The sequence below is a fragment of the Aotus nancymaae genome, unplaced genomic scaffold (assembly GCF_030222135.1).
Source record: "Aotus nancymaae isolate 86718 unplaced genomic scaffold, 86718_ANA_hifiasm-v0.15.2.pri h1tg000021l, whole genome shotgun sequence".
Lineage (NCBI taxonomy): Eukaryota > Metazoa > Chordata > Mammalia > Primates > Aotidae > Aotus > Aotus nancymaae.
Genome location: NW_026988433.1, coordinates 29,268,447 through 29,295,163, shown reverse-complemented (window position 1 = coordinate 29,295,163; position 26,717 = coordinate 29,268,447). Strand labels below are relative to the sequence as shown.

General features: G+C 44.7%; 1 protein-coding gene across 3 annotated transcripts in view; it reads left to right on the top strand.

Annotated features, from left to right (window-relative positions):
* STAB2 (stabilin 2) overlaps positions 1-26,717 on the top strand; it is a 176,320-nt gene that overhangs the window by 137,272 nt on the left and 12,331 nt on the right. For 2 of the 3 annotated variants that reach the window (XM_064379911.1, XM_064379910.1), the window contains exons 48-61: positions 246-392; positions 1,516-1,656; positions 2,983-3,042; positions 4,409-4,585; positions 7,019-7,108; positions 9,144-9,290; positions 10,872-10,928; positions 12,400-12,526; positions 14,449-14,595; positions 17,419-17,523; positions 18,854-18,961; positions 21,079-21,272; positions 22,375-22,516; positions 24,987-25,120. In XM_064379911.1, coding sequence (XP_064235981.1) covers positions 246-392; positions 1,516-1,656; positions 2,983-3,042; positions 4,409-4,585; positions 7,019-7,108; positions 9,144-9,290; positions 10,872-10,928; positions 12,400-12,526; positions 14,449-14,595; positions 17,419-17,523; positions 18,854-18,961; positions 21,079-21,272; positions 22,375-22,516; positions 24,987-25,120 — 1,776 coding nt within the window. Of the gene's footprint in view, positions 1-245; positions 393-1,515; positions 1,657-2,982; positions 3,043-4,408; positions 4,586-7,018; positions 7,109-9,143; positions 9,291-10,871; positions 10,929-12,399; positions 12,527-14,448; positions 14,596-17,418; positions 17,524-18,853; positions 18,962-21,078; positions 21,273-22,374; positions 22,517-24,986; positions 25,121-26,717 lie in introns of those variants that run through there. The other variant, XR_010343837.1, reaches the window with a different exon arrangement.

The following is a 26,717-nucleotide window of genomic DNA, read 5'->3' as shown; positions in this document are numbered from 1 at the left end:
ACCAGAGGAACACCACGTTCCTTCCACGCTGAGAATCCACAATGGAGGCAGGAAAGGAGCTAGAGTCACTTCCTCCCTTTTGCCTGAACAGCATGCCCTCTGTAATCCTGACCACAAAGCCTGCTTCCCAGAGTCTGGGTGGGCCAAGAGGTGTGGAAGAGAGAATGGAAGAGAGAAGAGCCAAATGGCATGTTGCAGCAAAAGGCTCCTGCCTCTGGCTGGAACCCTCTGATCTTCTGTTACAGGTTACAGACTGGGACAAACAGGGTTTAATGCCCCAGGTTCTTCGGTATCACGTGATTGCCTGCCAGCAGCTACTTCTGGAAAACCTGAAATTGATCTCAAATGCTACTTCCCTCCAAGGAGAGCCAGTGGTCATCTCCGTCTCTCAGGTAGGAGAGGCTGCCCCAGGAAAATGCCAGTTATCCTTAGGTCCTCTTTCCTCTAGATCATGTTCTTTGCAGGAACCCGGATGGAGCTCAGGCCATCATGCTCGGCAAACTGATGCAGGAACAGAAATCCCAATGCTGCATGTTCTCACTTACAAGTGGGAACTAAATAATGAGAACTCATGGACATAGAGGGGAACAACACGCACTGGGGCCTACTGGAGGGTGGAGGGTGGGAGGAGGGAGAGGATCAGGAAAAATAACTAATAGGTACTAGGCTTAATACCTGGGTGATGAAATAATTCTACGACAACCCCCATGACACAAGTTTACCTGTGTAACAACCCTGCATATGTTCCCCTGAATTTAAAAGTTAAGGTTTTTTTTAAAAAAAAAAAAAAGTTCCTTAGCCTTAGGTCCTCTTTTTCCTTTTTTTCTTTAAAGTAATCTAAGAAATAATAATAACAACCATTAACATATGTTAAGTGATTTCTGTATGCAGGCACATAGTATTTGATGTGTACTAACTCGTTTAATCTGCAGAATACCCCCTTGATACAGACAGTGTTATCTTTAATATCCAAATAAGAAAACTGAACTCAGAAAGGTTAAGTAGCTTGTCTAAGGTCACATAAAGAACAAATATTAGAACCAGGAATAAAACTCAGAGGTGGGGCATCTCCAAGTAACAAATAGAACTGCTTTTTGGTAGCATTAGTCAGAATCTGGAAAGGTTGAAAGCTTTTGACCAAAGCCACTTGACCATGCCGGTCCAGTCCCTCCCTACTACAGAGAAACAAATGGTGACTGTAGAATTCCTTGCAGAGGGAAAAAAGCCAGGGGAGGAGATACAAAGAAATATAAAAAAGAAGCCAGTTTTGAGCTGCTTGCTTACTTCATATTGGAGAATCATATTGAAATGATTGTTTGGGATGATTATTATTAACTTCTCCACATGAAAATTACATTTTTATCTCTGTTTTCACTTTATAATCATAATAAAAATACACTCAAGTGTTGTTAACTTGGATCTTCAGTTTTCACATTGGTAAAGCATTCTGTGAGAAGCAATTTTGTGTCTATTTCACTTTGCGCTCATTTCTTTTTTGTTTTTGATTGATTTCAGGGCACAGTGTATTTAAATAATAAGGCTAAGATCATCTCCAGTGATATCATCAGTACTAATGGGATTATTCATATCATAGACAAATTGCTATCTCCCCAAAATTTGGTTATCACTCCCAAAGACACCTCTGGAAGAATTCTGGTAGGTGGACTCTCTGCCATACTCTCAGCCTAGAGTGACTCAATACGTCATCTCTATTATGATTCGAAGTCATTATTTTGAAACATTTTATTTTTCTGCTCAATCTCAAGCTATTATTAAAAGCCTAGTAAACATTATTCTTAGTAAGAAGTAAATAAGTAAAAGTCTATTTTAAATTGATAAGTGGGTTTTATATGTTTTTCTTTAGCATTCACAAGGACAGATGGTCTTACATAGGTTTGGAAGATGGAGTAGGTAGGTAGGTAGGTAGGTAGAATTAAATCTTGAGTAAAACTCCTTCTAATTTGACAGAAAACGTAATTTTAACTTTTATTTTTATTTATTAATATACATCAGGATTTTTCACTGCAGAACACAGAATTCACTATACTTAGCTTAGACAAAAAGGAGTTTCTCAAGATAGTAGATACATCATCAAATCTCTGGAAGGGCAGAGGCTAATTCAGATGCTACACAGCTGGGAGCAAAGTAGCCCAGGGAGGCCTACAAAGGGTAGACACTTGGCTGGGTGCAGTGGCTCACACCTGTAATCCCAGCAATCTGGGAGGCCAAGATGGGCAGATTGCTTGGGTGCAGGAGTTCAAGACCAGCCTGGGCAACATAGCAAAACTCTGTTTCTACTAAATATACAAAAAGCTAGCCAGATGTGGTGGTGTATGCCTGTAATCCCAGCTACTTGGGAGGCTGAGGTGGGAGAATCACCTGATCCCAGGAGGTTGATGCTTGCAGTGAGCTCAAGGCATTGAGCTGAGATCGTGCCACTGCACTTCAGTCTGGGCAACCAGAGTGAGATCCTGTCTAAAAAACATGTTTTTAATTCACACACACATGGTGTACAGCTAACCTGATAACCTCACCACCACCACCAGGCTGTTCCGGCTGTCCTAGCTGTCACAGCTCTGTGACTGCCACCTGTCTGCAGCCTCACCACCATGGACACCAGACACTGGGCTATAGATATCACCATTGTGCTTGCCAGAGTGTTTGATCTTCCTTCTAGCAGCTGCTGCCACTTTATATTATTTCTTTCCACCAACAAGCTTTGCACAAGTGCTTCTGCTTGGAGGACGTTATATCACATAAGGGGCTCTAGCTGCAAGGGAGTCTGGGAAAAGATAGTGTTTAGCCTACTAATCTCTAGAATGCAGAAAAGCGTGGACAGAAGAGAGCTGGAGCAGGTACTGAGGAGCCCATCTACATGCCTGCCAGGTTATGATACCTTTATTTTTTTCACTTGAGCTCTTGTTAAGTTCCTTGTAAACTGTATAAGGAAAAGTTTCATGCTCATTCTTATTATCTTTGCAGCAAGATCTTACAACTTTGGCAACAAACAATGGCTACATCAAATATAGCAAATTAATACAGGTAAAAATCAAGGGGAAGTTGATTCAGAGGATAACCTGCCTAAAGAAGTTTTGTTTTGTTTGTTTTGTTGTTGTTTCTGCTTTGTTTTTGACATCAGCCAGCTGTTGTGGGATCTGTGTGGGAAAGTCCCAATTTTCTGGTGAGCAAAGTCATTCTCTGCCACTCACTTCTCAGAATGTTATATGGCTTGTTGAGCTATATAATGTACATTGGCTGCGTTATAAATTGAGGATTTGAGGCTGGATAGAGGGAAAGAAATTGGGATGTAGCAGCAGTGTAGTATGTGCTTCATATCTGGAATTATCAACTCCATTATAAAGATGGGGAAGTTGCATGGAAGAGATGGGAACTCTATGCCTGTGAGGCAGGTAGAAATTAAAACCTTATCTTTCTGGTGGGCACAGTGGCTCACACCTGTAATCCCAGCACTTTCGAGGCCAAGGCAGATGATCACTTGAGGTCAGGAGTTCGAGACCAGCCTGGCCAACAAGGTGAAACTCCATCTCTACTAAAAATACAAAAATTAGCCAGGCGCAATGGAATTCACCTGTAGTCCCAGCTACTTGGGAGGCTGAGGCAGGAGAATCACTTAAACCCAGGAAGCAGAGGTTGCAGTGAGCCAAGATTGTGCCCTACTGCACTCCAGCCTGAGTGACAAGTGAGACTCCATCTCAAAAAAACAATATATCTTACTGACTTCAGAGATTATTCCCATGAATGGAATAGAAACTTCCAGTATGAACAAAAGATTGTAGAGGAGAATAGGGAGGAGTAGGCCAAGCATCTTTCTGAGGTTCTCTCTTTCCCACTCTTCCACCCTGAGCAGTCCCTGGAGGCTCCAGAATTTGACTTTCTGATTTGCTCTCCAAGAAAACATAGGTCAGAACAGGCATGGTTGGCTCTTGCCTGTAATCCTGGTACTTTGGGAGGCCAAGGTGGGAGGATTTCTTGAGCCTAGGAGTTTGAGACCAGCCTGGGCAACATGGCAAAACCCCATTTCTTCAAAAAATACAAAAATTAGCAGAGTGTGGTGGTGTATACCAGTAGTCCCAGCTACTCAGGAGACTGAGGTGAGAGGATCACTTGAACCCGCAAGGTTGAAGATGCATTGAGCTATGATTGTGCTACTGCACTCCAGCCGGGGCAACAGAGGGAGACCCTGCCTCAAAAGAAAGAAAAAAAAAATGTAGGTCAGAATGGTTGGAGTGTGATGGGCTTCTAGTTTCTAGCTGCATCACCCATGAACCATCCAGAGTCCCAGTAAGCCATAGGTTGGAGCATGGAGGAGAATCCTCAGAGACAGACTCCCTGCCTGCATGTCTGGGCCTTGCTTGTGCCAGTGAGGGGCGGACTCCCTGTGTTTCAGGACTCAGGTTTGCTGAGTGTCATCACAGATCCCATCCACACCCCAGTCACTCTATTCTGGCCCACGGACCAAGCCCTCCAAGCCCTACCTGCTGAACAACAGGACTTCCTGTTCAACCAAAACAACAAGGACAAGCTGAAGCAGTATTTGAAGTTCCATGTGATACGAGATGCCAAGGTATGTAGTTTACATGCAGATATAAGTGCAAGAATGTCCCAGGGTGGTGATAAAATTCAGCACCGAGGCATTGTGGCCTAGGAACTCTCAGGGCGTCCCCATGTCCACAGTGTACAGGAAGCCGCAGCATCCCCTGCCCCACCATGTCCTCCTCTGACTGGCCATGGTTCATTGGCTCCTGCAGTACACCACATGTGGTTCTGTTCCTTGAACCTGCCATTTTTATTTTTTAACTTTAACCAATACCCAAGAGCATCATTCCTCTCCCTACTGTGGATCAGCCTTTCCTCCTTCCTAGTTCTCCTGACAACATTTCTTAAGTTTTTCCAGATGGACTCTTCCTTTTCCAATTCCAAAGTTTCTAGGCAAATGACTGATTGATCGGGCTTCAATCAGTGTGGCCCCTGAACTGATTAACTGTATCAGAGAAGCATGATCATATAGAAACAAACACAATTATATAGGAACATGCATGATTATATAGGAACATATATGATATAGGAATAAGCACAATATAGGAATAAGTGTGATCATATAGGAACATGCACAACCATACAGGAACAAGCATGGCCATATAGGAACTTCCACGATCATATAGGGACATATATGATCATGTAGAAGCAGCACAATCATATAGGAACAAGCATGATCATATAGGAAAAAGCACAATCATACAGGAGCAAGCACAATCATATAGGAACAAGCAGATCATATAGGAGCATGCACAATCACATAGAAGCAAGCACAATCATATAGGAAAATGAATGATCATATAGGCACAAGCATGATCATATAGGAGCAGCACAATCATATAGAAACAAGCACAATCATATAGGAACATGGACAATCATATATGAGCAGCACAATCACATAGGAGCAAGCACGATCATATAGGAACATGGATCATATAGGAGCAAGCATAATCATATAGGAACATGGACAATCATATAGGAACATGGACCATCATAAAGGAGCAAACACCATCATACAGGAGCCGCATGATCGTACAGAAGCAGCATGATCATATAGGAGCAAGCATGATCATATAGGAGCAAACTTGATCATATTAGAGCAAGCACGATCATATAGGAGCAAGCATGATCATATAGGAGTAGCGCGATCATATAGGAGCAGTGCGATCATATAGGAGCAAACATCATATAGGAGCAGCACGATCATATAGGAGCAAGCATGATCATATAGGAGCAAACATGATCATATTAGAGCAAGCACGATCATATAGGAGCAAGCATGATCATATAGGAGTAGCGCGATCATATAGGAGCAGTGCGATCATATAGGAGCAAACATCATATAGGAGCAGCACGATCATATAGGAGCAAGCATGATCATATAGGAGCAGCACAATCATATAGGAGCAAACATCATATAGGAGCAGCACGATCATATGGGAGCAGCATGATCATATGGGAGCATGCGCAGTCTTATAGACAAGCATGATCATATAGGAGCAAGCACAATCATATAGGAGCAAGCGTCACCATATAGAAACATGACAGCACTCCAGAATTCTCATCTAGGACTATTGTTTCTCTCCAGGACCAAGTCTGTCCAGTTCAAGAATGCCAAATGCCCCAACTTCAGTTCATCCACAGCATCTACATTAGTTTCCCAAGGCTGCCGTAACAAATTAACACAAACTGGGCAGCTTAAACCACAGAAACATGTTCTTTGTAGTAAACAGTTCTGGAAGCTAGATGTTGGAGATCAAGGAGCTGGCAAAGTTGTTCCTTCTGGAGGTTCTGAGGGAGAATTTGCTCCCCGATGCTCTTCCCAATTCTGGTGGCTTCTGGAAATCCTTGGTGCTCCAGGCCTGTAGTACATCCCTCTAATTTCTGTCTCCGCCATCAAGGGCTGTCTCTCTGTGTGTTTCTGTGCCTTTACGTAGCATTTGCTTATTCTTTCTTATAAGAACACCATTCATATTAGATTAAGAGCCTACTTTACTCCAGGATTACCTCATCCTAACTAATCACATCCTCAATGACCTCATTCCAAATAAGATCATATTCATGGAACTGGGGTTCAGGACTTCAACATACCTCTTCGAGACGCACAGTGCCGCCCATAACTACATCCTAGGTCATTCCCCAGCCTTACCCACTTATTTTTTCATTGGCTTCATATATTAAGACTGCATCTTCAGAGACTCCCAAGTACAGATGGGGGATGGAAGGGTGATTGAAACCAGTCCAGCTGGTCCACTCTTTTCCTCCAGAAGGAATTTCCAACCTCCCAGAGAGCCCCCAATTATTCTTCCCATTGGTTATACCTGTGGTCATTGAAAAGCTAAAGTTATTATAACTCATGGAAAAACTTGCAACTGAATTTGGTTTTTCGGTAAAGTTCTTTCAGGCCATCCCTTTTTCAGCATAAATATGGGGTAGTCACATGGCACCATCTGTCCTACAGATTTTAGCTGTGGATCTTCCCAGATCTCCCAGCCGGAGGACCCTGAAAGGTTCGGACCTGAGTGTGAAGTGTGGAACTGGCAATAACATTGTGAGTATCATCATGAAGGGTGGGCAGGAAGGGGTTAACACATTCACAGCAAGCTATTCCCCAACCACTGCCCCTTCAAGGAGATGTTCGCTTTTTTCCCTCCATTCATAGCAGGCTCACTTTTTTTCTCACTGCCTTCAGAGGTATTTTTCCTGAAAATGCATTAGTGGATATGAAAAAACTGATAAATCCTGTCCAACCCAACCCCTCCTAGCAGGTGGCAGAAAGCCTCTTACACTGTGGAGAGCAGCTTCCAGTTAATTTTATTTTTTGTGTAGAACATTTTTTTTCTAATGTGAGATACTTTCCTGAAACAGCAAAGTATACCGTCATTCCTTTCTCTTCCTTCCAAGCCCCACCACTGTGGCCTCACCTCCAACCCTCTCTTGGCAGTCAGAGCCAGCTCTGGGCTATACCTACCTCAATCAGCCAACTGAGAGGTTTGCAATTTTAACCTTCCCTGGCTCATTCCTGAACAATTCTGTCTTCTTGTAATTCCATATGATGAAGGGGTCTAATAGGATTATTTTAGCTGCATATCATGGAAAAGCCAAAATGTAGTGACTTAAATGTATAAGGATTTATCCTCTTTCATAGAAGAAATCTGGAGGTAGCCAATCGGAGTTCATATGATGGCTCAGTGGAGAGGCTCCTTCTGTCTGTCTGCTCTGCAGCACATGGTTCCAGCCTCTAAGGTCCAACATGGTTGCTGGAGTTCCAGCCACCATGTCCACTTTCCAGGCAGCAAGAAGGATGAAGGGCAAAAGGGATGCAGCTCCCAATCGAGTTGATTCCCTTCAAGGAAGATCCAACAAGTTCCATACAACATTCTGCATACATCTTATGACCAGTATCCCTTTGGTGTTTGAATTAGAATTGCATTGAACTTATAACTGAATTTGAGGAGTATTCACAACTTTTCGTTCCAGCTTCTGTAACATTATCCCAGTGTACACTCTTGAGATTGTCCTGTCTCCCTAGACCAAAATAGACATCAGAGAAGGATAATAAGAATGCCTTCTGCTTGTTCTGTGTGTTAATACAGCTTTCAGAGCACTTTGCAATGTATTATTTAGTCTTATCTGTATAACAACCCAATATTAGAAATCATTTACTTATTTACATAGTAAAAAAAAAAATGAACCTCAGAGAGGTTCCGTGACTTGCCCGCGGTCACAGTCCATGAGTGAACATGGAAGGCTTTAACCACAGTTTTCTGGTGTTCCTCCACTGAGTTGTATTATCTCCATCCCATCCATACATACTGGGAGTTATCTTTTTTTCTTCTCAAAAGCTTTCTAAAAGCATTTTATATCTTGGAAGGATAATGTATCCATCAACTTACTAGCTGGTGACCTCAGGAGAGGAAGCCCTGAGATTGTCGCAAACATTAAATGAAATAATGTCTTTAAAGCCTAGTTGATGACAACTGGTACATGTGAAAAAAGAAATTGTCATTACAAAGTTAAAGCCTGTCACTTGGACATCGTGGAAAGAAAGCTGAACCAGGCACCTTGCTAGGTGCTGGCACTATATAAGGAGACTTTGGTAACTACACGCAAAGAGGGCATGTCAGCGAAGTTCTTCCCTAACCACGGCAAGGTCATCCCTGCTGCACCCTATCACCCACTGCTGACGTTTCCCCTTTGGTAGAAGAAGTGAGGTAGAGGGGTCAAGGGGGCAGGCTCTGGGACTGACTGCCTGGGTGCAGATGCCCACACCACCATTCACGGGCAAGTCATTTAACCTCTCACTGCCCTAGTTCCCCCATCTGTAAATGGGTACTAACAATGGTAGCTACATCCAACACAACAACCTTGGATAGTTGTAAGAATTAAAAGAATTTGCACAGGTAAAGCACTTAGAATAGTATCTGACACATAATACATGCTGGGTATTTGATAAGCATATAAATATATGGGGTTTTACTAAGTTCTTCCTGAGTCTTGCAGTTACTGGCCATGTTATATGGCTGGGAGAGAAGAGATGTATGAGAGATTGACTGTTTTTTTCTCTCTTTTTCTCTCTCTCTCAGGGTGACCTCTTTCTGAATGGCCAAAAGTGCAGAATTGTGCAGCGGGAGCTCTTGTTTGACCGGGGCGTGGCCTATGGCATTGACTGTCTGCTGATTGATCCCACCCTGGGGGGCCGCTGTGACTTCTTCACTACTCTCAATATCTTGGTCAGTCCTGAAAACCACAGCGTAGTAAGAGAACCTTAAGCCAAAGAATGGCCCTTGTGGTCCAGTGTGGACTCTCCTCAGCAAGACCAGGACCCAGAAGACCTGAGGGCCAAATGATGTAGTTCTTCAGACTCAGGATCAACAGGCATCTACTTAGCCCCACACAGCCTGGAATATTCTTGTTTATCCACCCACCCACTCACCCACCCATTCATTCCCTTAGCATTGAGAAAACAGTTCCTGGATACCAACCGTGTGCCAACTGCCATTCGTTTTCAAACGCATCCATCTATTCAGTCACTCATTCATTCAACAAACATTTGTTGAACATCTGCCACATTAAACCATATGAAATTGCCATGTCTGACACTCTGGAGCCTACGAAAAGGGTAATTTCATAGAGTTAGTCTAATATGATATGCCATTCACACCTCTATTGACTTACCCATTGATTCATTCATTTGACAACATTGAACTTCTGTCCTAGGCCCTGCACTGTGCGAGGCATTTTTACATTCACTCATTCATCCATCCAGCACCTTTACTGAGTACTGCCCTGGAGCCAGCCATTGTGCTCAATGCTTAGCTTACCCCTGCAATAATCCAATAATAGGAATAGTTATCCACTCTATCATGTATATTTTAAAACTGAGTCTCAAAGAGGTAAAGTGACTTTACATGGCAAAGTTTGTCACCAGTTGATATCAGTACCTGGCATCCCCTAGGAATTTCAATAACTATCCCAAAGTTTTTGGATTCCAGTCAGCCAAAGTAGGAGATGAAACCAGTTGTCCTTTCTACCATAGGGGTCTTCTTAATTTCCAAATTATACTCCACACATAATTTTCAGTTAATCCTTTCCCCTCATCAATCCCCTGAACATCAAATAGCAGCAATAATTATTATCCCTATTTATTATGAAACTAAGGCTCAAATAGTGATTGGCCAAAAGTATCCCATCTAACTTAAAATGGAACTAACATTTGCAGCCATATGTCCCACTGCTACTGCCATACGCCTATAAGACTGCCCTGGTCCAGCTCTGTGTAACAGATTTTCCCTTCAGAGAACAAAACCACAGAGCCAATGTCCAAGACAGACCTTCAGAATTATCCGTGGCAAAGTTACAGTGTGTTTGTTTTTATATTCTTTGTTATTGTTGTTGTTTTGAGATAGGGTCTTGCTCTGTCATCCAGGCTAGAGTTTAGTGGTGCAATCACAGCTCACTGCAGCCTTGAAGTTCTGGGTTCAAGCGATCCCTTCACTTCAGTCTCCAAAGTCGCTGGGACTATAGGCTCATGCGCCACCATGCCTGGCTAACTATTTTTTTACAGATGGAGTCTTGCTCTGTTGCCCAGGCTGGTCTCAAACTGCTCGCCTCAGGCGATCCTCCTGCCTTGGCCTCCCAAAGTGCTGGGATTACAGGTGTCCACCACCATGCCTGGCCTGTTTCATATTCTTGATCATAGCCAGTGTCTTAAGATTAATTAAGCCCTTAATCTATCCAGGTATTAGTCAGGAACATTTCCTTGTGTTTTCTGATATTCTTGATTTTCAAGTGTTTCTTTTCTTGCATACTAGGGGAACTGTGGGAGCTGTTTCAATACTCCCAGCTGTCCAAAGGGGAGTAAACCAAAGGTAATTAAGAATGCAGTGATAATGTTTGGAGAGCCACAGGTCTGTTTCATTATCAGACCTCAGTGTTTGTGTGTGTGTGTGCGCGCGCAAGTGCGTGTATCTGCATATGTTGCGTAAATGTAATTTCTGTCATTCTTTCAACAAAAAAGTCAATGGGGTAAGATAGATATTCTCAGCCCAGACCACCTGTCAACCCATGTTCTAGAAACTGTCTAGAAAAGTCATGGGATGGTAGACCTAGAAGGACTTAGAAGATAATTAATAAATAGCTGTATTTTGTTGGCTGCTGTCCATGTCCCAGTTTCTGTGCTGTGCCCTGATATACTCATTACTCTATTCCTCTTTATAATACTCAAAGGTAATAATAAGCTATTATTACCTACATTTACGAGAAAAGTGAGTCTCAGAGAGGGTAAGCAATCACCCAAGGCTACACAGCTAGTAAGAAATGCTAGAATGCAAGTCCAGAGTGCAATGGAGAGTAAGGGTTAAGTCAATGAAATTTGGAGTCCACAGGTATGGGGTCAAATTCCATAATCTTTGGCAAATCCTATGACCTATCAGGTTTGCCTCTGTAAAATGGAAGTAATGATGGATTCTGTGTGCAGCTATTAGGAAAAGTAATTTTTTTTTTTTTTTTGAAACAGAGTCTCGCTCTGTCACCAGACTGGAGTGCAGTGGCGTGATCTCACTCGCTGCAACCTCTGCCTCCCAAGTTCGAGGGATTTTCCTGCCTCAGCCTCCTGAGTAGCTGGGACTACAGGCACACACCACCATGCCCAGCTAATTTTTGTATTCTTAGTAGAGACGGTTTTACTACATTGGCCAGGATGGTCTCAATGTTTTGACCTCGTGATCCTCCCACCTCAGCCTTCCAAAGTGCTGGGATTACAGGTGTAAGCCACTGTGCCAGGCCAGGAAAAGTAAATTTTAAAATGTAGGCATACTTAAGTGCCTGGCACATAGTAAGTGTTCATTAAATACCAGTGTTTTTTGTTTGTTTTTACTTATTCCAAAGTCAAGTTCTTTCTAGTCTGCTAGTAAAACCTATAACAAAAATATCCCTACAAAACAAAATCTAACTCGTACCCTCTCTGCCTACAATTTGGGAGCCTTGCCCCACACCCGTTCCATGACAAGAAGCTACCTCTTTCCCACTCCCTCCCAAAGCAACCATGCCATTTGCAGAGCACTCTAAGGGTCAAAAAGTTCTTCCTCTTGAAACTGGGGAGAAATCTTCCCATGGATGCTAAATCTAACCCCTGCTGCATCCTCATGTTTCTGCCATTGGCCCGTTGACTCCCATAGGAAAAATACTGTCTTAGAAAAAAAATTGGCTCCCATTGGAAGTCCCATTTTTCATTTGGGCAGTACCAGGATCCACTACCAGGGCGCACACTAGAGCCCCAGGGCCCCAGTCCCTCTGTCCCTGTGGTGGAAAGTGAAGGGATGGTCCGCTCTCTTCCTTTAGGGCGTGAGGCAGAAGTGTCTCTACAACCTGAGCTTCAGGAGGAACCTGGAAGGCTGCCGGCAGCAGTGCAGCCTGGTCATACAGATCCCCAACTGCTGCGAGGGCTACTTCGGGCGAGACTGTCAGGGTGAGGGCGCCTCTTCCCCCCTCTCAACTCTAAAAGTGGTAATATGCTCATATTCACTGTCCAGCCTTGGAATGTACCAAAATTATAAAGAGATGGGGGTAACACTGCTACTAATGATTCCCAGACCCCAAACCAGTCACTCTGAAGAGTTATGTATCATTCCTTCTACTTTATTTGGCTTTTGTTTTAATGGAGTTTCACTCTGTCACCAGGCTGGAGTGCAATGGCATGATCGTGGCTCACTGCAACCTCTGCCTTCCGGGTTCAAGTAATTCTTCTGCCTCAGCCTCCTGAGTAGCTAGGACTACAAGGCACATGCCACCATGCCCAGCTAGTTTTTGTATTTTTAGTAAAGACATGGTTTCAGCGTGTTGGCCAGGATGGTCTTGATCTCTTGATCTTGTGATCCACCCGCCTCAGCCTCCCAAAGTGCTGGGATTACAGGCGTGAGCCACCATACCTGGCTTATTTGGTATTTTTTTTTTTTTTATCGAGTTGAGATCCTACTGTGCATATGTTGTAATTGTGTGTCTGCTTTTTTCCTTGCCATTAGAACACAGGCATTTCTGATGGTGCTAAGAACACCATATTTCATTTTTGATGCTGTGCAACGTGATATCTATGATATTGATAAACACATTTAAATGCATTTGATATGATTCTCCCTTGGCAGGTGATGTACTGACACGGTATGTATGGGCCATGATTTCCTGAGCCCACCCCTGTCCCAGCTTATAGCACTGGCTTCCTCTGTTACCTCACCAGGAAAGGGCTCCTTGCCAAAGCACATTTGGGCCCATCCTGAAACCCCTATGTTAACTTCTAGCCAACAATACATCAACAGCAGCAGCATAGCAAATGCCTAAAAACACTTCTCATCTGCCATATGTTATTCTACATAGGCACATTTATTGAGTTTTATTGAGTACTTTTTCCCCATATATATCAAAACATTTAATCTGGGCAACAACCCCTAGGGAGTAGGTTCCATTTTTGTCCCCCGCCACCCCGACCTCTGACTTTTTTTTGAGAGAGAGTCTTGCTCTGTTACCCAGGCTGGAGTACAGTGGCAGGACCACAGGTCACTACAGTCTCAACCTTCTGGGCTCAAATGATACTCCCATCTCAGCCTCCCAAGCAGCTGGGACTACAGGCACATGCCACCACACTCAGCTCATAATTTTGTATTTTTTGTAGAGCTGGGGTTTCGCCATGTTGCTCAGGCTGCTCTCAAACTCCTGAGCTCAAACAGTCCATCCACCTTGGCCTCCCAAAGTGCTGGGATTACAGGCATGAGTCACCGAGGCTGGCCTGTTGTCCCCATTTTGTAAATGAGAAAACAGAGGCACAGAGAGGATAAGAAGTAAACCCAAGGTCCTGCTGGTCTGTCTCCAGAAGCCATGATTTTTACTAGCGTGCATACTCCATTCATCATGACTTCATTGAGAACACTCTGGGTTGAGAGCTCCTGTGATCACCCAGCTCTACCCTTCATCACTAAAGTGTAGACCATTCATGAAAATCAGCATCATTCTTACATTTGTTCAGTGCTCTAAGAGTTATAAAGCCTCATTTGATCTTCACAATAACACTGTATCATTATTATTATCATCATCATTTAGAGCTAAGAAAACAAAAGCTCAGAGCAAGTTCATTGCTCAGCCCAGATATCCTCAAACCCAGTGCCTACAAACCCCCAAATACAGTGCACAGTTCAGTGTATCATCCTGCCAAGACAGAATCATACCAGATACCATAAAGTTCATGTCCCATAGGCCAGGGGCTTGCCCTAAATATTCGCTGATACCTAGAGTCACATGGTCCCTCTGGGCTAACAGGTGTCAGATGCCACAGCTCATTTATGAAAGTGCTGAGCTGCTCTGGCTTTGGCTGTCGAGTCACTGCTGTTTCGTCTCTTCCAGCCTGCCCTGGAGGACCAGAGACCCCGTGTAATAACCGGGGTGTCTGCCATGATCACGGGTACACCGGAGAGTGTAAATGCAACACCGGCTTCAACGGGACGGCGTGTGAGATGTGCTCGCCGGGGAGATTCGGGCCTGATTGTCTGCGTATGTGGCACCGCTTTCCCGTCTTTAGCTTGTTTTTTGACTGTATGCTCCCTGTCCTCCTCCATGCCATCTGCCTGGCCTGTGTGCTTATTCCCTCCTTGGATGTTTTCCCAGTTTCCGCTGAAAAAGCTTCGCCTCTAGAAGTGAAACGTGTCCCCAGCAGCCACCAAGGCAAAATGTGGCTGAACAATGTTCAGTCATTCAACTAATGTGGATTTACTGAGTCCTTACTAATGCTGAATGCTGACATTGACTGAGTGCCTATTATGTGCCAGGCACATATGTTTTACAATTTAGTCCTCTTACCCACCCTTTGAGATAGGTACTGTTTTTATCTGCAGTTAGCAGATGAAGAAACCAAGGTACAAAGAGCTCAAGTGATTTGCTCAAGATCCAGGAATTTTTTTTTTTTTTTTTTTTGAGACGAAGTTTCATTCTTGTTGCCCAGGCTAGAGTGCCATGGTACAATCTCAGCTCACTTTAACCTCCACCTCCTGGGTTCAAGTGATTCTCCTGCCTCAGTCTCCTGAGTCGCTGGGATTACAGGCATACACCACCACACCCAGTTAATTTTGCATTTTTAGTAGAAATGGGGTTTCTCCATGTTGGTCAGGCTAGTCTCGAACTCCTGACCTCAGGTGATCTACCCACCTCAGCCTCCCAAAGTGCTGGGATTACAGGCGTAAGCCACCGTACCTGGCTGGATTTTTCTAATGTCTAGGGGTTTGTGGTTTGGGGACGAACAGGGACAAAATCCCAGCTCTTAAAAGGCCTCAGCCTTTGTTACAGAAACAAATTTTTCTAAATAGTTGTAAAGGATATAAAAGCAAAGAACCAGGTAGAAGGGTCAAGAATGAAAGGAGACATTGTTTTAGAAGACACCTCACATAGGGAATATTTGAGTGGAGACCTAACAGACACGAGCGGGCCAGGCATGAGGTGTGAAGACCAGGCCAACCAAACTTTCGGCAGTGCGGGAAACACTCCGTGACTCCACTGGCCAGTGTGGTAGCCACACGTGGCCATCGGGCACTCAAAATGTGTGGCTGAGGAACCAAATGTTTAATTTTAATTAAATGGGCATGTATAGCTAGTAGACGGTGCAGACCAGAGGAACTGCTCTCCTGGAGGCAGGAGGAGCGAGTGCAAAGGCTCCAGGGCAGGAGCCGGCTTGGTGTGTCAGGAACAGCAAGACCACCAGGGTGGCTGAGCGGAGTGGGCAAAGAGGAGGCAGAGAGGAAGAGACTGCAATCTGAAGGTCACCAGGGGCCAGATCTTCTTGGCCAGTGAAAGGCTCTAAGTGTGACAGGAGGCCAGCAAAGTGTTGTGAACAGAGGGGTGTTGGGAAGAGGTTAGAAAGGATGGCTCTGTTGAGGGTGTCTGTAGGGGAACAGGCACAGAAGCAGGGCCCCTTGAGGAAGATGATGCAACAATCTAGGCCGGAGCTAATGGTGATTTGCGCTAGCATGGTAGTGCTGGAGATGGTGAGAAGTGGTGGAATTGGTACATTTTTTTTTTGAGACAGAGTTTCGCTCTTGTTGCCCAGGCTAGAGTGCAGTGGCGCAATCTCAGCTCATTACGACCTCTGCCTTCTGCATTCAAGCGATTCTCCTGCCTCAGCCTCCTGAGTAGCTGGCATTATAGGCACCCACCACCACACCCAGCTAATTTTTGTATTTTTGGTAGAGACAGGGTTTCGCCATGTTGGCCAGGCTGGTCTCGAACTCCTAACCTCAGGTCATCCACCCACCTCAGCCTCCCAAAGTGCTTGGCTTACAGCATGAGCCACTGCGCCTGGCGTGGTACATATTTGTTAATGTTACCTTTTTTTTTTTTAGACAAAATCTCTATTACCCAGACTGAAATACAGTGATGCAATCATGACTTACTGCAGCCTCAAACTCCTGGGCTCAGGCAATCCTCCCACCTCAGCCTCCTGAGTAGCTAGGACTACAGGCATATGCCTCCATACCTAACTAACTTTTAATTTTTTGTAGAGATTGGGTCTCCCTGTGTTCCCCAGGCCGGTCTCAAACTCCTGGCCTCAAGTGATCTTCCTGCTTCAGCCTCCCAAAGCACTGGGATTACAGGCATGATCCACTGCACCTGACCACAATTTTCCTTTTTTTTTTTTTAAAGACAGGGTCTCATCCTGTCAACCAGGCTAGGGTGTGATCACAGCTTACTGCAGCCTCAACCTCTTGGGCTCAAGCAGTCCTCCCATCTCAGCCTCCCGAGTAGGTGGGACTAAAGGCATGTACCACAACACCCGGCTAATTTTTGTTTGGCCTTTTTGTTGTTTTTGTTGTTGTTTTATAGATACGGGGTTGCACCATGCTACCCAGGCTGATCTTGAACTTCTAGCCTCAAGCAATCCTCCCACCTCAGCCTCCCAAAGTGCTGGGATTATAGGCATGAGCCACCACACCCAGCCAAAATTTTAAATAGATTTCTCCATTAGGAAGTCCCAGATGAGATTATCTCCCCAAAATGCATACCCCATGACCCTCTCTACTGTGATTATAACATTCATCACATTTATAATTACATGTTCAGTAGCTGGGCACTCTGAGACTGTAAGCCCCATGAGAACAGGGACCTTCTCTATTATGTTTTTCCCTGTAACCTCATTGCTTAGCAGCGCCTGGCCTGTGATAGTCCCTGAATAAGTTATTTTTTGGGTGTTTCAATGAATTAATGAATGACTATGACATAAGCATGGGTGCCTCCCACAACTGAAAATGCACAGCCAACAAGGGGTCAGGGAGCTGGTGGACTGAGTCTCAACCTCTGATTACTGATCATATCCTAATTTGTTTACAGCCTGCCGCTGCACGGCCCATGGACAGTGCTATGATGGCATCACGGGCTCTGGGCAATGCTTCTGTGAAACGGGGTGGACAGGCCCCTTGTGCGACACTCAGGCAGGTCTGTCATGGGAGTGTCCAGCTGCTGGAAGCCCAGGGCTGCAGTGGACACTGCCAAGAGCATACAAGTGAGGTTGGGGGTCTGAGGAACATCTGAAAAAAGTGACAAAGCAGGTGTTCCGGTTTCCACGTGGTAAAGTTGTTTTGGATCTGTAGCCCTGGACCTTAGGAGAATGGAGACCTGCAGTAAAACTAGAGGAAAAGATTTAACTCAAACCTATGAAACTAGCATGCCATCCTGTGTGATTATAGGACCCACCTCAAGCACAGAATCCCAGGCTCAGGCAAGGACTGCCTCGTCTTGGTGTTTTTGGGGCCCAGATGGGTACTGACACAGAGGCTGAGTGGTTTCATGTAAAATGCAACCTCTTTGGAGGCCGAAGACCAGGGTCTGACCCCTGGTTCTGCTTCTTACTAGACGAATGGCCTTAGCTATCCCACGCTTCCTGAGCCTTGACTTGCTCATCCTTAAAAAGAACTACAGGCTACACATTCTGCAAGGAAAGAATTGCTGGGAGGGTCAGAGTGCGTGGTTTTGAAGTTCCCAGTGTATGCAGATGCCCAAAACAAGTAGCTGCCATTATCACTGTCACCATTATCATCATTGTCATAGCTCGATCCTTACTAAACTGTTAGTTTTCTGAAGTCTCCTTTATACCCAAAGCCCTGTGTTCTGGTAGGTCTGAAATGCACTGGTTGAATTATCCAACGTGAATGACCGTCATTTCATCCTCCCTGGGGTCAGAGGGCATGGCAAAGCCCTTCCTGTGGGCCTTAGCAACCTGAAGTTTTACAGGTTGCAGCAGTATGGCTAACTTGAGTTCCTCCTGCTCCTTGCTCCTCCTGCCTCCTCCCTCCTCCCGCTGCCTCCCCTAAACACCAGTGGTTCCTGCTGCCTGCATGCACTGCAGCCCCAGTCAACACCAAAGCTCCAGACTTCTCCCTAGCTCAGCGGTGCTTTCAGAAGGCCGTGGAATTTCTCTTCCGGTTTAACCATCTCCAGCTGGAACCCCTGTGCTTAGAGCCAGAGAGGCCATGTTCATCCTGCTAATAAGTTTTGTGATACAAAGCTTTAATTGATAACCCCTAAAAAACATTTTTCTCATATGAATCTCAATGCCATTGCAGAGATCATGTCTTACTATAAAAGAGTAATTCTAGAATCCCAGAATCTCCAAGGCTGGAGAAGATCTTAGCAAATCACCCCATCTTCCTGCTGTAGAGGGCGCTTGTGAACACAGTGGTGGTCCAGAGTCTTGGGAAGTCTCCTTAACTGGGTTTTAACTCTTCACACCATGAGTGCAGGATGAAAGTGGCCCCTTTCTTTGCAGTTTTGCCTGCAGTGTGTACACCTCCTTGTTCTGTTCATGCCACCTGTAAGGAGAACAACACATGTGAGTGTAACCTGGATTATGAAGGTGACGGAATCACATGCACAGGTGAGCCACCTTTGTGCACAGGTGAAACAGCAGCGTGGTGTGGGACAGGAGAAGGACTTGCTCACGGTGCCTGGGCTTCATCCTGGCCTCCTTCCTGTCTGGGCCACTTCAGCAGCACCAACCCTCTCTGTGACTCAGTTTCCTTAATGGGTGTGCTCATGCTTGATCTGCTCACCTTCCAGGTCAGGGTTTCAAAATTGTTTTGCAAATTGGGATGCACTTTAGAGCGTTTTCCTTTCTTTCTTTTTTTTTTTTTTTTTTGAGATGGAGTTTCACTCTTGTCACCCAGGATGAAGTTCAATGGCACAATCTTGGCTCACTACCACCTTCACCTCCCAGATTCAAGCAGTTCTCCTGCCTCAGCCTCCCAAGTAGCTGGTTTTACAGGCATGCACCACCACGTCCAGCTAATTTTAGAGTGTTTTTCTAACTCTACAAGTAATCCAGCCTTCAAAAAATCAGAAAATACACAACACTATTTTTTTAAGTTAAACCTAAACATACTCTCACCACTAGGTGAGAACCACTGTGAATGTGGCAACATCCATCTGCAGTAGTTAGGATATAGGTTCAGCCATGCAGAGACCCAAATGAACAGCAGCATAAATGAGGCAGATGCTTCCTATTGTCTATACAACAGGTTGGAGGCATCCAGGGCTAACACAGTTTCACTCTGAAAGGTCATTTGGGGGCCTGAACTCCTTTCATCTTGTGACTCTGCCATCATTCACTCACCTTGCCTGAGGTGGCCAATACCATAAACCCAGCTGGGACAGCAGGATGGAAGGAGAGGAAGGAGGCAAACCTCCTTCCCTTTAAGAACGCAAACTAGGAATTTTGTCCATCCTATTGACTGGAATCTCATCGGTCATGCCTAGCTGCAAGGGAACCTGAGAAATGTAGTCTTTTATTGGACAACCCATGAGCCCACAAATCAATTATTATAGGAAAAAAACAGATAAGCTGGGCACAGTAGCTCGTGACTGTAATCCTAGCACTTTGGGAGGGCAAAGTAGGCAGATCACTTGAGGTCAAGAGTTTGAAACCAGCCTGGTCAACATGGTGAAACCCCATCTCTACTGAAAATACAAAATTAGCCAGACATGGTGGCAGGCACCTGTAATCCCAGCTACTCAGGAGGCTAAGGCTGGAGAATCACTTGAACCTGGGAGGCAGAGGTTGCAGTGAGCTGAGATCAGGCCACTGTACTCCAGCCTGAGCAACAGAACGAGACTCTGAATAATAATTTAAAAAAAAAAGACTAGTTATTGAAGGAAATTTAGCAATCTCAGCCACATGTACTTTCTAACATTTTTCATGGATAAATATTCACATAGAGAGATATACTTTACAAAAATTAGATCTTGCTATACCTGTTCTTTTAGCAGCTACAAGGCATTCTGGGAGTGAGTCAGCATTCAACAATGGCAACAGAGACCTAGATTCTCTCTTCCTATTCTCCTATCCTTAGAATGAAGCTTCTCATCCTTGTATTCATTCTTCCAGGGTCTCAAGTGGCTGCATAAATGCAGACCTTTTCAGCTACTCCTGAGGCTAGAGCTAACCTATTGTTGGGTCTGTATTTAGGGGATCTTGAAAACAAAGGTACTAAGAGGGAGCACAGTGGGGAAAGCATGGACTTTGGAGCCAAACCAACCTGGGTGTAAATCTCAGCCCTGCCGCATTCTAGCTGTTTTACCTTTGTCAGGTCAGTTAAGCTGAGTCTCAGTTTGTTCATCTACAGAATGGGAATAACAATGTCTCACAGGGTGCTCAATATTGCACTAACTCTATACGTACACACACACGCACACAGTCCTAACATTAAAATTCAAACCTATTCTGAAAAATAATACCAAAGTCAAGCCTAGAGGTCTATGACAAAGGGGGCAAAAGTGAACAGATGTCATCAGGCTTCGTCTATGAGAGTATCACAAAAATGTTCATGTTGCAAAGGCCAGTACAGAGGCCATAGGGCATGGGGAGAGGAGGCATGAACTCATAGGGGCCCATTTACTCACCCAGCACCACTGGTGCTGGGGTGACCCGCACCATGTCCTGAAGCCCTAGTTCTACAGAAAGCGGTAAATTGAACCCTCTCTCCTCTGCTCTTGCAGTTGTGGATTTCTGCAAACAGGACAACGGGGGCTGTGCAAAGGTGGCCACATGCTCCCAGAAGGGCACAAAGGTCTCATGCAGCTGCCAGAAGGGATACAAAGGGGATGGGCGCAGCTGCACAGAGATAGACCCCTGCGCAGACGGCCTTAATGGAGGGTGTCACGAGCATGCCACCTGCACGATGACAGGCCCGGTGAGTCGCTCTTCCCCAGGGAAATTTGGGAGCAGCCCCTTGGGCTTTGCTCCTCCTTGCCTCTGCACTTCCCAGACTTGCTTACCTCTTGGGCTCTCCCTAAGAATTTCTTCTAGCACAGTCTGTTTCTTGTTAAAAGTCACTGCGCTAAATGCAAGGTGGTCCCCTAGGCAGAAAAAGGGTGTCCGCGGAAAAGCTGGTGAAATTCTTAAGTGTATTGCTTAGTTAACAGTAATATACCAGCATTAATTTCTCAGCTCTGATGAAGTGGGTGGAGAATATAGGAGAGTTCTCTCTTTGCTACCCTTCTATCCATCTAAAATTATCCCAAATAAAAGGCTTATTAAAACAAAAAGCTGGTAAGACATGGCATGAAAAGTGCAGGTTTGGGCCCTCATGCAGGTATTTCTAGAATGACATCAGTGCCCCATTATCTGGTGGGAAGGGAAGGTGATGCAAGATAATGTCCATTCCTGGTTACAGATGTGGTTCTAGACCCTGGACTGACAAGCCGTGTGACCTGGAGCTGGCTATTACTCTCTCTGAGCCCCAGTTTTCTCATTTGTAAAGTGGGCCTCATAATAATGCAGACGTCATAGAGTTGTTGTGGGGATTAAAGGAGATCATTCACTGATTCAACCAGTGGTCACTGAGTACCTACTATGTGCTCTTGCAGGTCCCAGGGACTCAACAACAAAACGACAGAGTCCCTGCTGTCCCAGAGCCTGTGTACAAGTAGAGGGTGGGGGCAATGCATGGTACAGAAACAAATGCGTAGAATCTTTTCAGAGAGCACGAGGAGCACTGTGAAGAACATAAGTCGAGCCAATGTGATAGAAGGGAATGGAAAAGCTACTTATGTAGGGTGGTCAGGGAGGCTGTCTCTGAGGAAGCCACATTTGAACTGAGATGTAAAGGATGAGGTTTCATCATAAGCCTGGATAAAAGCAGGACATAGCAGTTATTCCCACTGGACAGAAGAGGCACAGTCTCTTGGTCCATCTGAACACCTCCTAGGCTGGACGCTGGTTCCGTGGGCACTTGGGCATGCTGGGGTCCTAGAGAAGGACCTTTCTCATCTCTTCCCACCCTCCCCCCACAGGGCAAGCACAAGTGTCAGTGTAACAGTCACTATGTGGGAGATGGGCTGAACTGTGAGCCGGAGCAGCTGCCCTTTGACCGCTGCCTACAGGACAACGGGCAGTGCCATGCGGACGCTGACTGTGTCGACCTCCACTTCCAGGGTCAGTGTGACCAGGGCCTATGGCCCAAACCACCCTTCTCTTCAGGCATGGGGAAGGGACCCTTAAGGGAAAGAAGAAAAACAAAAACAGGCCAGGTGTGGTGGCTCATCACTGTAATCCCAACACTTTGGCAGGCCGAGGCAGGTGGATCACTTGAGGTCAGGAGTTTGAGACCAGCCTGGCCAACGTGGCAAAACCCCAACTCTACTAAAAATACAAAAAATTATCCTGGTGTGGTGGCCATGCACCTATAATCCCAGCTACTTGGGAGGCTGAGGAAAGTGAAAAGCCACATAGGAGTGCAGAGGCATGGGCAATAGGACATCTTGAAACCCAATGGAGGAGGCCAGAAAAGACCCACAAACATAGTCCCCAGCCAATGCAGAGAGACTTCAGTGGTTCAGTGACTCAGGGCACTGCACATCACGGCTGATCAGTAGGTATTGGGTATCTCCAGGGTTGGGTTTGTTTGACATGTGGTCTCTGGTGGAGACTTCCTTGAGGCTTGAATTGGGCTAAACATAGAGGAGCTGGCAAGGCATTTCTGCGGACAAGGATAGCCTGGCCAGGAGAGAATGATCAAGGGTCAGCTGAGAAGGACGAAGCCATGAGGAAGAGACGTGAAGGCCGTGACCCCCTCGTGGCAGGGCCTGTACCGAGGAGTGAGATGAGGTTGAAAGGACTAACAATGGACACGGAATAGAGAAACGAAAAGGCTCAGCCATGACATGAAGTTTCCATCCTGAGACCAAATGCCAGTGGTGGTGTTGGGTTAAAGCAGTTGGGAAGGGAAGGTGACAAGAGGTTTGAAAGCTTGGTTGGGGACATTCGATGGTCTAGGTATAGGAGGTACTTCCAAGCAGATTTTATGGTCAGTTGCCACTTAGGATGGGGACAAAAATTCACAGCAGGAACAGCTGATTTGCAAGTTATTTGCCCCTGGGAGTATGAAGTCAAGAAGAGCTTGGTTTTTTCTTTAGGATACAATTCATTCAGCCAGTCCCACCTGTTCTCAAAGCCCACTTACAGGTAGAAATCTACCCAGCTCATAAAGCGTGGTCTGGCTTCTCCTACGAGCTTTTTTCTTCTGTTTTCTTATGAATGCCAAGAAAATGTTGGCAGTGATACCAAGTGACTGAGCATCATGTTGGACCTGCCTTCTGTTGTAGCTGTGTGGTTACCATTAACTTGGGAGAATGCCCCAGCTTTCCCTACAGGCACAGTTACAGAACCATCCCACATTCAGGAGCAAGCGCCTGCTCTTACATGGTTCATAGGAGGGCAGACTGCCTTCACAGCAACCAATTTGGTAATGCATGCAGCAGAGAGCCTTAAAATAACTCATACTGAGACTTGATAGTTTCATTTCTAGGACCCCATCCTACAGAAATAATCTGAGAATTGACTAAAGATAAGCATACCCATCCCAGTGTTATTTAACATCATAGAAAATTAGAAATAACATATCTATCTAATAGTAAATGATGATAAAATCTACTGATATATATCTACTCAGATTCATTATCAAGTATTTTGTTGTCTCAATAAAGAGACAAGGAACCACTTTCCGTACTTCTCCAAGCGGTTAAATTGGTGTTTGCATTTCAGATATGGCCAAGATCATTTGACTTATGCATTGTACTATTGAAATATGTTCAAACAAGAAAAACTTTATCCTTTTTGTGGCATTATACAATGAACTTAACAATATAAAAATGTGACATGGTTCTTGAACTATTGCTGGTCTCTGCACTGAATTGTTTGGTTAGGAAAGATATCAGCTATGAACAAAGGATTAAAGTCTTCCAGAATCTTAGAGGGAAATGAATTTTTAAAACTTTTTTTTAAAGGCACAGCAGGGGTCAGAAAACACACAGGGCCCTAGGCAGAAACTCGCTTTAATGTATTTTTTATAGCTGCAAAGTTCACAAAAATTTTTCAATTATAAATATGGGGAGGAGAAGAAAATCATCTTACCAAAGAAAATTTATAATATTGGGATATAATTATGATTTAATGTTCAGTTTTAAAAAGATTTTTGAAAACTATTGGCAGTATGCTACCACATTTATAATATATATAACATGAATGAATAGAAAAGATGGAAAAGAATGTCAAATTATATCAAAATAAAAATTTACCAAAAAATAAAGTAAAATTCTAGAAGGAAATACACCAAAATGTTAGCCATGGAGTAATGATTATTTCTGGAGAATAGAATTATAAGTGGTTTTTGTTAGTTTTTTAATTTTCTGTATTGCCCTAATTTCTACAATGAACATATGCTAATATTACAGTTAGAAAAAAAAGAAATATTTTAAATGATGTACCTCAACCTAACTTGAAGAAGTGGCTTCTGAAGACACCTGGGGTATAGCTGGCCTTCGTTTTTCAAGTCCTCAGAGTCCTTTGTTGGAAACACTGCCAATCATGTGGGCTGACCTGGCGATTCCTCTCCTTCCTCATCCAGATACCACTGTCGGGGTGTTCCATCTACGCTCCCCACTGGGCCAGTACAAGCTGACTTTTGACAAAGCCAGAGAGGCCTGTGCCAACGAAGCTGCAACCATAGCAACCTACAGCCAGCTCTCCTATGCCCAGAAGGTGGGTCCTCCCTTAGCGGATCCTGTGCAGGCGGAGTCTGCAGGGGTGGAAGTGCAGCCCCTTCTTAAGATGCGGGAGACTTGAGCTGTTGCCTTCATGCAGAGGAGTGTAGATAGCTCCTAGAACAATGATAAGTCACCACGTCCTTATTGGGTGTCTATTTATTGGGTGTCTATTATGTGTCAGGGACTGTGCAGGGCGCTTCATCGATATTATTGTCCATCCTTACAACATCTCTGGAGGCAGCGCAGATGTCACTCTTCTCATTTTACAAATAGGAAAACTGAGGCTTAGAAAGTTAAAGTACTGTGCCTGATGTCACCCAGCCAAGAGGTGGCAGATCAATTATTTAAGTGTAGACCTGACTCTTAAAAGTCTATTTCAACCATGACATTCAACTGCCAAGGCAGAGGCAGAGACTGGAAGTGCTTACCTCGCAGCTGGAAACCAGAAAGACAACAATAACCACAAGTCTAGGGCGGATGTCCCTGAACCCACAGGGCAGTGGTGTTTCCCTGGAATAGCTGGAGTTCTCTGTGGCTGGAAGGACTGTGAAAAAAATCAATAGAGATTGCACAAGCTTTCAGACCCGGCAGAAAGGAAATGGAGCTCTTTGTCAGTTGCTGCTCTCTTAGCCTCTAAAACTAGAAGTCCTACCCATTTTGAAAAGCTAGCAGGTTGGAGTTCCAGGCTGGTGGTTTATCACTGGGAGCAGAGGAGATGAATGCCTAGCAGGTATGATTTTTAAACCCCTTCTCCAATTTCCATCACTAACAAATCTTTTTCAGATCTGGTATTTCTTTGCCAAGGAACAAAGTCTTTGATGCCAGGAATCAGACTCATGAAGAGTCTGAATCTCTGCTCTCCTGCTTGCTGGTCGTATGGCCTTGATCAAGCTACTAAAACCTCTGTTTTATCTGGCATGTTTGTGGAAGGACTAAATGTAATATGGCACACAGTAGGAACTCAGTTTTTAAGATGATTAATAGATCTGAAGTAGTAGACCACTTGGGTTTGAATGCCAGTTCTGCCATTTGCCAACTGTGTAACTTTGAGCAAGTTATTTCTCTTTGCCTCAATTTTCTCAATTGTATAAGGATTTAAAAAGTTCCCAACGCATAGGGTTGTTTGAGGGTTAAAGGTACACATGAAAAGCTCTTGCAAGAGAACCTAACCCAGATAAGCTCTCAATAAGTATTATGATGATGATAGTGGTGATGATGAGGATGATGGTAATTATGATGATGATGATGAAGGTGATGATATTATGATGAATTAATGTTCTAGGCCAGGCAGGGTGGTTCATGCCTGTAATCCCAGCACTTTGGGAGGCCAAGGTGGGTGGATCACTTGAGGGTCAGGAGTTTGAGACCAGCCTGGCCAACATGGTGAAACCTCGTCTCTACTAAAAATACAAAAATTAGCTGCACGTGGTGGTGCATGCCTGTAATCCCAGATACCCAGGAGGCTGAGACGGGAGAATTGCTTAAACCCAGGAGGTGAAGGTTGCAGTGAGCCAAGATCACGCCACTGCCCTCCAGCCTGGGTGACACAATGAGACTCCACCTCAAAAAAAAGAAAAATTAGAGTTCTATCA